Source organism: Chironomus tepperi, unplaced genomic scaffold (genome assembly GCF_022539635.2).
Source record: "Chironomus tepperi strain 1889 unplaced genomic scaffold, CSIRO-AGI_Ctep_v1 contig_445, whole genome shotgun sequence".
NCBI classification, from domain to species: Eukaryota; Metazoa; Arthropoda; class Insecta; order Diptera; family Chironomidae; genus Chironomus; species Chironomus tepperi.
Window position 1 is genome coordinate 7,255,956 of NW_027226567.1, and position 14,955 is coordinate 7,270,910.

General features: G+C 35.4%; 3 protein-coding genes and 1 long non-coding RNA gene across 4 annotated transcripts; 1 reads left to right on the plus strand and 3 right to left on the minus strand.

Moving 5' to 3' along the window:
- Positions 1 to 1,129: 1,129 nt before the first annotated feature.
- LOC139098526 (acidic proline-rich protein PRP25-like) lies at positions 1,130 to 1,813 on the minus strand. Its single transcript, XM_070650756.1, has one exon. The coding sequence runs from the start codon at positions 1,811 to 1,813 to the stop codon at positions 1,130 to 1,132; it is 684 nt and encodes a 227-aa protein (XP_070506857.1).
- A 2,486-nt stretch (positions 1,814 to 4,299) lies between these two features.
- Positions 4,300 to 9,641, minus strand: LOC139098300 (uncharacterized). The gene is made up of 6 exons (XM_070650438.1): positions 9,379 to 9,641; positions 7,311 to 9,313; positions 6,289 to 7,246; positions 6,053 to 6,230; positions 5,508 to 5,993; positions 4,300 to 5,009 (listed from the first exon to the last, which is right to left on the minus strand). Exons 2-6 carry the CDS (start codon positions 7,565 to 7,567, stop codon positions 4,909 to 4,911), a joined length of 1,980 nt encoding a protein of 659 aa, XP_070506539.1. The 5' UTR covers positions 7,568 to 9,313; positions 9,379 to 9,641; the 3' UTR covers positions 4,300 to 4,908.
- A 123-nt stretch (positions 9,642 to 9,764) lies between these two features.
- LOC139098073 (uncharacterized) lies at positions 9,765 to 12,337 on the plus strand. Its single transcript, XR_011545144.1, has 2 exons — positions 9,765 to 9,986; positions 10,087 to 12,337. It is a non-coding gene; the product is annotated as an uncharacterized lncRNA (long non-coding RNA).
- Positions 10,202 to 12,006, minus strand: LOC139098072 (chitinase-3-like protein 1). Its single transcript, XM_070650192.1, has 4 exons — positions 11,854 to 12,006; positions 11,414 to 11,793; positions 10,615 to 11,352; positions 10,202 to 10,558 (listed from the first exon to the last, which is right to left on the minus strand). Exons 1-4 carry the CDS (start codon positions 11,912 to 11,914, stop codon positions 10,259 to 10,261), a joined length of 1,479 nt encoding a protein of 492 aa, XP_070506293.1. The 5' UTR covers positions 11,915 to 12,006; the 3' UTR covers positions 10,202 to 10,258.
- Positions 12,338 to 14,955: the final 2,618 nt, after the last annotated feature.

Genomic DNA, 14,955 nt, shown 5'->3' on the forward strand with positions numbered 1-14,955 from the left:
GCTGCATCTTGATTGAACATCTTGATCAATTCAGCCTTCTTTGTTTGGTTGATGCTCTTGTCTTTTAATCCATAGACTGAGATTGCGCTGGTTAGAAATAAAATTAAGAAAATTCTTAGAACCATTTTGAGTTCTGTAGGAATTTTTTGGACTTCTGGTCGATTCTAGTTTCAAGCTAAGAATGAGAAAAATGAATATTGTTGATTTATTTTTTATCCACAAGAGTTTGTGGCTATGATAATTACTCATCTGCTGTGGAAAGTTCATGAACACGAAATTAACAATTTTTAATAGATTTAAAAGCCGTGATAAGAACGATGATCAAGTTGAGGGAAATCCCCATGACAATGAACGTAATTTTGGTCAATTTTTGAAAATTATTCAGCATGAAATCATCAAAAGTCATCAAGAATTAAGCAAATTTTATAATTTGACACTCGATAAACAACTTTATTTAATTATTCATATCCGATAGCAAGTACAAACAAAAACATTAACATAACATAAGCTTTAATAAACATCCATAAACATAATAATGATTGCTACCCGATCAGCACAAGTTATTCATGGCAGCAACGTGGTGCCCATGTAGCATCCATGTTGCAATTTTTATTACATCTAATACATAAATGCAACATTTCAGCCATTTGAATGCAACGTGACAGAAACTTAGATGCCACATTCCAGCAACTTGGATGCCACATCGTAACCACTTTGATGCAAAATGGCAGTAACTTGAACGCCACATGAAAGTTATTGGACGTCAAATGGCAGCCACTTCAAGCCACATAGAAGACACTTGAACTCCACGTTGCAGCAACTTGAACGCGACATGACAGATACTTGTATGTCACATAACAACCAATTGAACGCCATGAATAAATTGTGCCGATCGGGTTATAAAATAATTTTAAAAAGAGCCGTTTAAAAATGACGTCCATCAATGTTGTTAAAAATGTTGAACAATTTCACTTATTACGTCCAGGATTTGGACAAAATTCAATAAATTTGCTAAGAATGCGTTACGTAATGAGTGAACATCATTGAAACCCTCCCATATGACAACTCATTTGTACAGCTTTAGAACCTCTTTACATAATTTATGACTAACATCAAGGAAAAGCCATCATTATGACACATATTTCCTAGACCTCTTTCCATTCTTCCTCATCTGTTCTCTCGATTCTACAGATCGATCCTTACTTGCTCCTTCAATTTCTGGATCTCTAGGCTTTGGATTTTCTTTTGGAGGACCATTTGGTGAACTTCCTGGTGGAGGTGGTGGCGGTATATTTGGAGGTGGTCCTTGTGGCCCATTAGGATTTCCGTTTGGTGGGGGATTATAAGGAGGCTGTCCCGGTGGTGGTCCATTTGGTGGTGGATTGTAAGGAGGTTGCCCTGGTGGTGGTCCATTTGGTGGAGGATTGTAAGGAGGTTGTCCAGGTGGTCCATTTGGTGGAGGTCCATTTGGATTATAAGGAGGTTGACCGTTATTGGGATTGGCTGGATAGCTTGGAGGACTGTTAGGATTCACAGGATAATTTGGATTAGCTGGATTATTTGGATAACCAGGATTGTTTGGAGTGTTCGGATTTGTCGGTGGATAGACGCCAGGATAGAAGCCCGGATAAAATCGTGGAAAAAAGTTTGGAGTTTGACAGCAACAACAGCAATTTCCACCTCCACCTCCTCCACCACGATACTTATCTCTACGTGGAAGCATTTCCGTTTGAGCATCATCAAATCGTCCTGATGAAGCAACTGCACTTTGAACCGCCAAAAGCTTTAAAAATATCAGTAGATTGATTTTCATTGTTTTTTACACTGAACCTGGCCCTCAAAAAGTAATGATTATAATGGGGATTTTTCGGTATGACACTGTGTCATTTATATATCTATAATAATTATTTTTGTAGCTTTAATTATTTGACTTCCAGAGATAATAAATATTGAGAATTAAAGTTATTAAGCTATTATGTCCATGTGCATCAGGATATCAATTAAAGCAATCATTATTTGCTTAATTTGAAGTTTTAAAATTGCAGCAATTATTTTTGGAAGCATGTGTCTTGATTAGCCTTGATTGGTCTTGATTAGAGGTCATTCCAGGGGAAAGATAATATTTTTTTTAGTGGGAATAGAATTTGATCATTCGGAAACGATTTACAACTTTCGATAAATTTTAGGTCTGAAGCTGCACAAGACCTTTATAAACAATTTATCAAATCATTAACTTAATTCACAGCGCAGATTCCTTTAATCTCCCAAGTCAAGTTGGTATCTTGGAATGAAGATCTCAAATTAACAAGAATTTCCCATAGATCAGTGATGGGCAACCTGTGTGTCGTCAAAAAATGTTTGAAATGCCATGAGTTGTATGCTGTGTTAGGTTTCAGGTCATGGCTTGCGGCCAATGTGTGAAAGTTTGCCCACCACTGCCTAAGTATACCAAAAACAAAATAGAAACACCAAACATAAACCGGCTTCGTTTGTCTTCTCCGAACAGAAAATGGATACCCTAAGATACAAAGAAATCGCTCTTAGGTACCGTAGTAGATTTTTGCCCTGAAAGAGAATTTTCTTTGCCTGTAACATACATATTAAGCCAAAATTAAGCTTATTACGCTCATTTAATTGTAATGCATACTCAGTGATTGTTAGAGTTCCATGGCATCCATATGGACACCACATACTGACGACTTGCATTTGGTGTTAACATAGGAAATCTGAAGGTCGCCAAGCCTTTTCCATTTGTAATGATTGTTATCCGATCAACACAAATGACAACCACTTGGTCACCACATGGCAGTCACTTGCTCTGGCTACTTTTGATTGATTCCTAAAGACATCAATATGAACAGTTGTATATGAAGAACCAAGCCTCAAACACTGAACCGGCTTAAACCCAAGCCTTACTAATGTTAAAGAGAACAAGATAATTCTTCTAAAACAATGTCTTATTTATTTATTCCATACAATATATATATACAATCAACAAAAAATAAAATTCAAATATTTAGTAAGGAAACCTTCCTGTATTGTAATTATTTCCATACGGCGTTCCATACGGTGTACCATATGGAGTTCCATACGGCAGTCTAGATATGGTGTATGGATATCGTCCACGATATCGTTTCTTTTCTTTTGATTCTCTTGAATGACTGTGTGAGTGACTATGACGTCGATGATGATGATGAGAACTGCTATGACGTGCAACGTCACGACTCAAAATTTTGATAAGCTCTGCTTTTCTCTCTTCAAAGCTTTTTCCATTGAGTGTCAAGGCATGGACGCAAATTATAGAAATTATCATAAATAACAGTAATACTTTCATTTCTATTGGGCACTGGAGTTTGACTTTTGGAAGGTAAATTAGGAATGTTGAAATATTCTAGTTCATTGCTACATTTTATATACGTAAGGTGAAAAGTTATTTATGAATGAACAATTAAAATAATTGAAGTTCTGATTGTTAACGTTTTTTCAATAATTGTTTGTTATGGAAATTCCAAATCTGTTCTGTTTGTTTTTAAACCTTGAAGTCCTTTTTGGAAGTATTTATTTATAGTTTTCAAGGTTGAATTTAAGTAAATTTGTGTGCTTTAGAACAACCTTAGCAGGCAAATGGTAACAGGCATGCTCATCTAGTATATTAAAGATGAGCATAATCTTTGCCTGTTAGGAAAAGGTCGGTAAAGTAGTCTCAAATTGCACAAATCTACTAATGGATCCAAAATATGGCACCAGAATGACGTGAATCTGGCATTGTTTGATTTCCTACTGACATAACTGCATTCTCTTACACTTGGTTAAAGTACGAAATAGTTCTATATCGACAAATTCCCGAGAATTCCCGATACAATCCTAAGTGACCTTCATTTTGGTTCCTTTTCGAGAAACCTGAACATTTTATTGCCGTCTTCAAGAGGAGGATTCTCAGAGCAATTTATAAGCAAGGGCAACAAGAAAATTTTTCAGCATTTTAGGGACGCTGACATTGCAAAGAATAAATGGAAGCAAGCTGTCGATCGAGATAGTGTTGCATTTGGAATCAGGAATTGACTGGCTGCTTTTGGGGCTGGTTTTAGGAGACATTTTAGGAAAGTCCCGGATCACAACTGATCTGTCCGGCCAGCGAAGTAAGTATGTAAATAAACCCGAACAGACAAATACAATGCTCAAGTGTATGCTCAATGCTATTGATTGAGTATAGTCATTAGTACTCTCATTAGGTGAGTATGCTCAAGATCTGTTAGAACAACATTTACCAATTCAATAAATAAGTAACAATATATACAATTGAAATTTTAATAAATCTAATTATTTTATTGACCATAACAAACAACATTCAGTACATTCAAAACATTACTTCTTCTTCTTTCCAAATAAATTCATAGGAAATGGCGGTGGAGTCGTGAAATAATAAAATGGAAATGGCAATGGTGGAGCTGTTGTGAATAAATTGAATGGAAATCCAACAGTTGTGTAGTAAGGATTATAGTAATTCCCACCATATCCACCATATCCTCCATATCTGTTGCCTCCATAATATCCATAAGGTGCATTCGGGTTTTGTCCATATCCATTATTATTATATCCATTATATCCACCTGGATATCGACGCTCATGTGATCCACTAAAAAGCTCAGTTTTGTCATTTTTTAGATCCTTTATTAAGCTTGCCTTCTTATCGTCGTCCACATTTATTGAGTTTATGGACACAACAGTTAGTGATAAAAATATCCATAAAAGTTTAATTCTCATTTTTTTGGTACAACTTATGCCGATAAAACCAGAACGATGAATGATATTAAATTTCATGAATTTTAAGCATTTTGAGTAATGACTAGCAATTATCTTCGAAAAAACGGGTGATTTTGTAACTTTTGATGACCTTTTTAATGTAATTTACTTCATGGATACTGGCGAGTACGGATGACATCTTGGTAATTTGGATGATGGCTTCGGCATTTGATCAATCTCACCAACTTGGACTATTAAGGCCATACCTAAATTGGAATAATTTGAGGTTATATTAGATACTCTAGGCATTGGATCCTAGCAGGCAAAGAGCGTGCTCATTAGAGTAGAGTAAGCTGGAAGCAAGCAAGTGACCATACTTAACTTGTATGTATATTAAAGTACAGACTCTTGAAAACATACTCATTGTCTGTTAGGGGATGGAAGGAACTGAGAATCTACTGAATGAACTGATTAGCTACTGAAGGAACTGATTAGCTACTTTAGGAATTGATTAACTCCTGAAGGAACTGATTAGCTACTGAAGGAATTGATTAGCTACTGAAAGCACTGATTAGCTACTGAAGGAACTGATTAGCTACTGAAGGAACTGATTAGCTTCTGAAGGAACTAGAGCTTGGACATACTTAAGTATCACACAGAACTGGAAGTCGACTCAAATTCTATATGGAGTCGAGTCAACCTGAGTTGACAAAATCCAATTCGACTTCAAGTTTTGGTATCAAATCCCTAAATCCACAACTTACCAATCGATATATGCCAATCAAAATGACAATGAAACAGCCAAAATCCTGGATTATTAGCATGAAACCTAAGTCTTGTATATCCAGGGAATGGTAAGATAGTTGTGTCCTTAAACGGAGGATTCATGCCACTCAAATCTAAATCATCATTAAGCTCTGATCGTTTATGAATATCCTCAAATAATCCCTGGTCTATAACTTGAAATTTATGTCCATGAAGATGCATTGGATGTGGAATCTTATCCTTAATGTTGTAAATGATAAATTCAACTTTGGAGCCAAGATCAACTTTTAATCTGTGAATGCATTTACAGACTGTTGCATTTTCGCCGTTCAGACAGTCCATATCTTGTAAACTATGTCCATTACAGAACATGGACTCTACAAGACGATCTGGTTCCAGTAATAATGGAAATGGTGGATATGACAGTGTTATGTTGTTGATTGTGGCTACAAAACTTGAATTTGAGTTCGAGTCGGAAGTTAAGACTGAAAAAGGATATAAGATTAATGACATTAAGTAGCAGAATCAGGAAATATGGACTTACATGTAAATTCCTTAAGATTCTTCCTTTTGAACATAATTGAGTTGAGAAATGCAGGCGAATCCACAAATAAATGATAAGAATAATCAGGTTCTGTCTCAAGTAACATCCTGTCAGTTTCAAGTGACTGCAAATTAATCAGCGGAACATCCTCGACTTTTGGCTTTAGAGAATTGTAAGCCTAGAATGACAAAAATAGATTTTTAAGTCAATAGCTTAATAAATTCATCAATACTTACCATTATTTTAGGATATGATTCATTCCATGACGGCGGTTCCTTAACAACAAAGCTCATTTTCGACTGTGATGCTCTGACTTCCTTATCTTGATACCGAAGTATAGCAAAAGCTTCAATATTCTTCCAACATGGTTCCAGTTCCCTTATTCTGATCCAATAATCTCCTGCTGGCTGATTTGCATCAATAACAATATCAAATCTCTCACCAGACAGATAATAAAGGGTATCAGCAACAACTGGCTTGATATAACTCAATTCTGTTGCAATAATCGTAAAGTTATGCTTCTCAATTTGGAAGTGATAAGGACAGACATTTGTTGCACCATTAATGAGCCTAAAGCGATATCTCTTTCCTTTCTGGACATAAAAAACAGATAATGGCGATTTTGTGTAGTTTCCAGCAGATTGCAAAAATCGTCCACGACCATTAATCAAGATTGATTCCGTCAATGCTGATCGTTTTGCCATACCCGGTAAATAATTGTCAGAAAAGTCATGCATCCAATCAGACGTAAAGAGCACATGTTGTGGTAGATCAAAGTCATAATATTTGCGTATCGGGTTATCAGCATCGACTTCTCTCACAATGAGAGCACCAGAGAGTCCATCGGCTTTTTGATTACCCGAATGTGAATGATAGAAGTGAGTACCGACGTCATCGGCATTGAATATATATCGGTAATTTGAAAAATATGGAAGTGGACATTGAGTTAGGTATGGAACTCCATCGCTAAATTGTGTACCCATTTGTTTCATTCCATGCCAGTGGATACTTGTGGCAATTCCTTCAGCTTCATTGAAGACGTCAACAATAATGATGTCATGTTTACAGACATGAATGGCTGGACTTGGAAGTTGAAAATTGATGCTCAAAAATCCTCGTTGAAATCCATCGCCTGTGACGCATTTCTTGATAATACACATTGTTATATTTCCATTCAGGCAGTCATCGCACGCCCTTAAATGTTGAAAAATATTTACAGGAATTATGATGCACAATAAAAGAATCCAATTGATCTTACCCGCTCAAAACTTGATAATATTTAATTTGAAATTTAAAATAACAAACTTTTGTGTCATTTTTCTGACAATCGCGATAGCACGTATCACCATGAACTGCATATTTCATCAGATTCTCCTTAATGTCTTTATGTTCATCATATTTTATTGATGTTAAAAATGTATCAAGTACATTTCTTGCAAAAAATGGATATGATAGAAATCCATTAATGCACAACGCAAAATTAAGCAGCACAAATATTAAAATGATGATCTTCATTCCGATGAATTTAAAATGAGACTGCAAATCTTGAGAAATATGAATTGAAACTTGATAAGAAATGTTCTGAGAGAATTTTGATTTCAGTATTTTGAGCGGCGCCAATAATAACAATAAAAAGATTAAGGCAGTGATGAGTAATCTGTATGCCACGACATACTAGTGTATCGCCAATTTTTTCATGGATATGTCAAAATTTAGCCAATGCTTACCATCTAGGTGCGCCGAGAAAAATAAAAAGGTTGTCCACCACTGGAATAAAGACTAGTCAGCGGAAAATCTGGTCAGATCTGGGCCAATGATCCGCTCAATTTGTGCGGATTGTGATACGCAAATTGCCGTCAGGTATATTGCATTGCCATACCCTAGGTCATGTAATTGAGGGATTAATTGCCATACCCTGGGTCATTCACTAAAAATTGACTTTTAGGTTAAGACGGCTTCGGTAAACAGGGTCAATATCAATGCTTCCAACCAAAATTGACAGGCTCTTTGGGAGTCCTGACCTAAAATGCCCAAAAAGACGTCTCTCCCATGAAGTCGTTTCCCAATAAAGAAGGTCGCCTCCAATTAACTCCGGACTCCAGTAAAGGTGCCTCCACTTTGAGTCCCAATTCTCCTCTGCTCCCAACAAGCACTGATTGATCATGCACATAATTTATTGTACAGCTTTCAAAATCCATATCAAAATTTTGGAACAGCTTTCAAGTTCACAATATTAAAATAATTATGTCACTGACCCCATCCAAAATGCTTTGAACTTGTATTTAGTAATGAATTTTTTATCAGCAAGCCCAAACACATTCTTATCATCTAAGTGACTTAAATCGCGATGAGCAATGAAGTAAATCAAGCCACTTTGATGTCTAAGACTTCCATACATTAATCATTTTTTAAGTAAAACTAGGAAGCACTTTAAGTTTTTCAATTATTTACAAATTGTTATCGATATGTCAATGAAGTGAGTAGATTAAAAGCTTTGAAAGTTGTAGAAACGTTGCTTGCTATCAGTGGGGGATTTTTCGATGCAGGCTTTTATGATTGTTGAACGGAAACATTGAAGCAGCATTGGAGAATCTTTACTCGAGCGACATAATGCAGAGAACTGCATTTTTTGATGTAAAAATTGGTCGGAATCAGTAGTAATGGAATAGTCAGAGTAACTAAGACTGTTGACGGAAATAAGGCGATGTAGCTATGCTCTAGCGAACACGTTGCACCTAACAGACAAAGAGCTTGCTTGAATGGTACAGAAAGACCACTACGGTTACTAGAAGTGGCCTCTTTGTCTATTAAGGGATGCTGTTCGGATTAAAGGATATGCCTCTTCATATTTGAGCAAAAAAGGCTGCGATCAATCGACCGTATGTCTAATCATTACTTACATACTCCTTCCTTGGCGGTGACATACGTGGGTGCATTGCTGCGCGGAGATAACGTCTTTATTTATTGCATTAACTTGACATTATACGCCAAGTTCCACAAATCACTTTAAAAAAACTATTTGAAAAGTAAATTAAGAAATTAAATTTTATTGTTCTATCCAATCACTGAATACAGCATTAATCAAAAACACTCAAATTTCACCATACTTAAAGCTAATTTTTTTTCATTTCATCTGATTTTCAAACTTGATCCCTTAACCAGACAAACCAAAGAATCAGGAATATAATTCCGATTATGACTAAAGGTCCAACAATGAGACAGCATATAAGTTGAAAACCACAGGCACATGCAGCACAAATTCTGAAGATTTTTTTTTTTTTTTTTAATTTTTTGGCATTTTTGAGATTATTTTAAATTTTTAATACCCAGTACAGCAGCATGAGCACGTCTCGCTTACACATACTTCACAACAATTGTCATCATCACTCATTTTGGACTTTCTTAGTTACTTCCGTATGTTATCAAATGCTAAATATTACTGAGACTTTCACGAAATTGACAACTTTACAGCTTTTAATATCAATAATATTTTATTTATTGACAATAAAACTGATAAACTATCTTGTTGATATCCCTTATCCACTAATGAGTTAAATAATACTGTTGTTAGTAAGCGTGTGCGTTACTAAAGTACTTGCTTTTTTTCCAAATGATTCATTTCTCATCGATTCAATCGAGTCTCTTTAAATGATAAGATATAATTGTCGTGATAAGATTAGCATGCGAATTCGCCTTTGTTGTGATAGTTGATGGAAGTACGTTTTTCAGTCTGTGAATTGTATTGGGGTGGAATTGACTGGGACTAAGCTCATTTTTATTGTTGTTTGGAAATCAGAATCCCACTTGAGATCCGTTATTCCAAATTATACTTTTTCTGTCAAATCAGCACATAAAACGCTTAAAATTGGAAACAGTGTGCCCAGTTCTACACCTAATTTGACTTTACCCAAGAAGCTAGCTCCCATTCCTACATGTAATATATAACGTTCATTTGAGATTTGAATAATATTTATTGAACATAGTTGCAAACCCCTTTTTCATACAAAAGCTCATTCTGTTTTTAAATTCCAAAGAATAAACATAATTGTGAATTGGAGAATCAGCTTTAGGCATTATCTGAGTGAGACCATGGATCACAGTTAATCTGTACGTCCAGCAAAGTTAATAAGTAAGTGAATTGACACAAAATTTCATTTAATCAAATTCATTCCATTTTATTCAATATAAATCCACAATCAAACTGATTTAACATTTATAGTTACTCGGATAATCACAATAACCATTTGGATTATAGACAAAGCCTACTTGACAATATTGAAGCCATGCGACTCCACCCCAACAATTATAAAATGAGTTACAGTCAGCTGGATTCTTGAATAATCCATTTCCAGGGCAGACAAATGGACCTGCTGGTGAAACCGTTGTGGTTGTTGTTGTTGGAGCTACTGTCGGTGCCACTGTTGGAGTTTGCGTTGGTCCAACTGTTGGCGCTACTGTCGTTGGTGCAACTGTAGGTGGTACTGTAGTTGGTGTCGTGATTGTTGTCTGAAAATTTCAAAGTTCATACCTTAAACTGTATTTAATTAATTGAATCTACTTACATTTCCAATCAATGCCTGATAAGTCATTTTAATTAACGGGAACTTGCCATTTCCACAAATATTATTAAAATCTTCAGTTTCAATGCTCCAGAACATAGCACCGCCTAAATTATTATCTTGAATATAATTTACTTTATAAGCTATTGACTCAGCGTCATCGTATCCAACCCACTGATTTCCACCAACTGCATATGGAACTTTTTGTGTATTTTCCCAATATCTTGCAAACACGCCGTTCTTAATGTTATAGCAAATTTCATTATATGGCAAGAAACCATCTTGTGCAACAAATTTACCAGCTGTTCCAGCACCACTTGAAGGAGCTCCAACAAAGTAATTACTCGAATTTGAAAGTGTGAATGAATTTCCATAAAGAGGAATTCCAACAATTAATTTATCCTTTGGTGCACCTTGTGCTAACCAATATTTTATAACTGCATCAATGTTCAATTGCTGTTGATATGATGTAATGTCTCTGGGTCCTGCATATAAAGGAGCATTGATTCCTGTTACACCATCCCAAGATCCATGAAGATCATAAGTCATGAGATTAATAAAGTCAACATTTTTAGCCACATTTGGAATATCATAAGACAGAGATGCTGATGCTTGGACAACAGCTACGGCAATTGTGAGTAGCTTGCCATTTGCTGCTAATTTAGTCTTCAATGTTTGAAGGAGGGCAACAAAATTGGCCTTGTCAGCAGATCCATATGCTGTATCACGTTGTGCTGGATACTAAATTTAATTAATTTAAGGTTAAATAGATTTAAATCCACAAAAAACAGCAGTTGCTTACCTCCCAATCGAAATCAAATCCATCAAATCCATGCTTATTAAGCATATTCAAAACATTTTGTGCGAAAGTGTCACGTATTGATGCACTAGCTGCAATCTTTGAATATACAGCCGAACCAGCATTCCATCCACCAATTGACATCATGAATTTAGTGTTTGGACTTTGAGATCTTAAGGCTATGAATTTGTCGATGTAGCCTTTTCCCCAATTGTCTGACAAGTCCATGAATGAGTCAAGATAAGTTACACTTCCATCTTCTTTAGCGCCCATAAATGAGTAGATGATGTGCGTGCAGATTGTTGGATCTATGTTAGTGACTTCAAATTTTCCATTTCCAGCACGATAAGCTGCCCATGTACCCCAAAAGCAGACGACTTTTTCTAAAATAACAGAATCAATTTTATAACGTCATTTAGAAATTTAAATGAGTAACTCCATACTTTGAGCTGATATCAAAACAGCTGCATGCAGCAATAAGCAACAAATTAATGTAAATTTCATTTCAGTATGTACACTTAACTCTTTGAGAATCTTACAAGCACTTGAATATTTTGCACAATTTTTATCGTCTTTTATATCAAAGACAATCCTAACCAGAACAGCTGATAAGATACATACTAGAATCATCAACGAAATTTGTTTATTTTCTTTATTTTCTCCGAAGACTTACGTCCTTATCTTTATAAGTAAATAGCTCCTCATTAAGATTTTATTAGACATAGTGTTATTATTTCAGTGCAGCAAACTTGAACCTAGTTTCACAATTCCTTTAACATGATTGATGGCTACTTGTGACAAAGGGTACTGGATTTGTTGTTATTATGCTTTTAATTGATTTATAGCTTGATTTTGTAATTTAAACTGATAAATATTGATTCTAGGGTAATAAAGCAGATGTTTTTGTTAGTCAATATTTACAAAGTAGACTTCGGGTTTTGTTCTTTAAGTTCCTTTATGCAGATTTTACTAGAATTTTCATGAAAATCAGTTCACGACCACTGATTTGAATGAAAGGTGCTGGGGTGATTTTCTTAATACTTACTTACTCACTTCTCTGGTTGTACAGATCAAGTGGGATCCATGGTACATCGCTTGCTACCGCTTGCCAATTGATAAACTACACATTATACCTAAAAGGACACGGTGAAGAGAAGTCATGTACGGTAAAGTATTGGTACAGCACTGATACGTTACAATTGTATGGCAAAGTGGACATGTACTGTACCAGTGATGTATCTGTACCATACGATTCCTACCATGCCATACCATGCCTACCAAGCAGTATCGTTTTACCACTGGAAAAACTTACTGCTGGTAAATTGAAGAATTTTGGTCCAAAATGGATGATGTGAAATTCAATAAGATTCAGGTCATTGAGATAAAGAGATGCGGCGCTAGAGTAATTCGATGAGAGCGCACCAGACCTCTGTACCCAATAGACCAGCTACAATTTATAGTGAGATCAGATCCACTCCTTTAATGACATTAATTACTGTAGCTTACATGTGACTGTGAGCTGTGCTACAACTGCATATGATTCAAAAAACGATAAGCAATGAAAATTTCTCCTGCCGAGTCTCGAACCCATGACCTCATAGTCGAGTCTCTTTTGCCATAATTATGTACAAAAGTACTAAACCATTCCGCCACCAAGCCACTACGACAACTCATTCACAAAACACTAATTTAAATATTTTTCTGAATTTTTATAGCTTGCAAATATGCGGAATAAAAATTTTATCTAAAATTGTTGATTTAATTTTAACACCGGATGTCATATCTCTCAGGTTTTTGAGTGTATAAATTATTTTATTTGATTTTGTGTTATAAAGAATTTATTGGTGCCTTTTTCTACGTAAATTTGAATAGTGTGGCAAAATACTTCTTATGTGACAGTGATTCAGAATATTTTGGAGCGGCAGATCAAGACGATGACGTTGTGAATGCATTTTTCTGGATGTAATGGACCAAAAAGCTGACAACTCTGGTAACAAGTTACAAAAATGTAACAAATAAGTGACAAAAATTTGACATACTTTGACATGCTTGAGTTGTGCACCTCCTGTGTCGCTCGAGTTATCCATATGACAGTTGTGTGTCACTAGAGTTGCAAATACATTGAGTTGGTGGAACCAAGATCTTGGAAAATCATTTTCAGCTTACAGCCAGACAAGTGCTTTTAAGTAACACGACATGGACAATTAATGAGTATAATTAATTGTTTGAATTACATCAGGAAATACGTTCATTAGCTTAATTGACAAATTAGATATTATGTGTGCAATTAGAAAGGAGTGTCAAGGCTGTAATTGTCTAATTTATACAATAAAGTTCAAGAGAAAGCTTTTAGCAGATATTGTAAATTTCCTTTCATTGAATTTATCCTTCTGTTCGTCCGCCAGTGTTGAGAATTGTATGAAGAGAATCTGGAAGTAATCAATAGCAAATTTATTGAGATTTTTTCGGAAAGGTTCCCTATCAGGCAAAAAGGTCGCTATGAGGTACCACAGTGGTCTTTGTGCACGACGAAGACATACTCTTTGCCTGTTTAGGATTTTCATTTAACTAGCTTGTATATTTATTTCTGAGGACGATTTATGTCGATTTGCCATTCTTAGAGATAAACCCTGAACTAGATGTGTCCGTTTGACTGCCTTTGCAGCAACATTTTAATATCTCCCAAGCGGCACAATGTCGCGAGGTACAAAAACATGAGTCGTCATGGTGAAGTCAAGTCAACTTTGCATCTTATCACGTCTTTTTAAAATTTTACATAATTATAAATAAATTACCAAATATGTCATCAATCCACCGACGATTGAAACAAATAGTCTGAAATTTATGTTAGCTATGCTGCTTGAATGAAGTGTAATCCTTTCCTGATGAATTTGAAGTGAAAAGTAATGAATCTGGAAGTAAATATTATTTCAATTAGTCATATGGCTTACAAATGGCTCATAATGGATCCTCAAGCAATTATAGCAGTGGTGCACAACCTTTTATTTTATGTGGCACACCTTGATGGTCAGCCTCAACCAAAATCGCATAAAGCATACTGTTCATGGCATTTTCAAAAAAATTTGGGTCCACACAAGTGTGCCACGGCACACAGGTTGTCCACCACTGTATTGTATCACACAATATAGTACATTTCCTTACAATTTGATACAGCTCCACATCGTCCTCATTCTTCTTAATCGAATGCAATAAATATCCAATTTTTGATGCTTCACATTGTATCAATTCAGCCTCATATAATGGTAAAAACATGAAAATTGTTGGACCAAATGCTGATATATAGACAGTGAATAAATTGTCATCTATAATCTGACTTAATGATATATAAATGTAATAATATTCAGTTCCACTTTCGATGAATTCATGAATAAAATTGAAATTAATTGAAAAGCAAAAGAACTTGTTGGTTGAGTCTGTGATTTTGTAGAGCAGCTGATAAAAATGCTTTAAAATTTGTAGTCTTTTAGAAATGATTCCAGTTCCATCTCGTGTAGTGCATTTTGATGAGTACAAAGCAATCATTT

What these genes read in the sequence shown, in the direction of transcription:
- LOC139098526 (XM_070650756.1), bottom strand. Translation starts at nt 1,813, where the DNA reads ATGAAAATCAATCTACTGATATTTTTAAAGCTTTTGGCGGTTCAAAGT.
- LOC139098300 (XM_070650438.1), bottom strand. Translation starts at nt 7,567, where the DNA reads ATGAAGATCATCATTTTAATATTTGTGCTGCTTAATTTTGCGTTGTGC. An exon ending in TATTATCAAGTTTTGAGCGG is followed by an intron (nt 7,247 to 7,310) that starts GTAAGATCAATT and finishes TCAACATTTAAG; the next exon opens with GGCGTGCGATGACTGCCTGA. An exon ending in GAATCTTAAGGAATTTACAT is followed by an intron (nt 5,994 to 6,052) that starts GTAAGTCCATAT and finishes ATCCTTTTTCAG; the next exon opens with TCTTAACTTCCGACTCGAAC.
- LOC139098072 (XM_070650192.1), bottom strand. Translation starts at nt 11,914, where the DNA reads ATGAAATTTACATTAATTTGTTGCTTATTGCTGCATGCAGCTGTTTTG. An exon ending in TGTTTTGATATCAGCTCAAA is followed by an intron (nt 11,794 to 11,853) that starts GTATGGAGTTAC and finishes CTGTTATTTTAG; the next exon opens with AAAAAGTCGTCTGCTTTTGG. An exon ending in GATTTGATTTCGATTGGGAG is followed by an intron (nt 11,353 to 11,413) that starts GTAAGCAACTGC and finishes AATTAAATTTAG; the next exon opens with TATCCAGCACAACGTGATAC.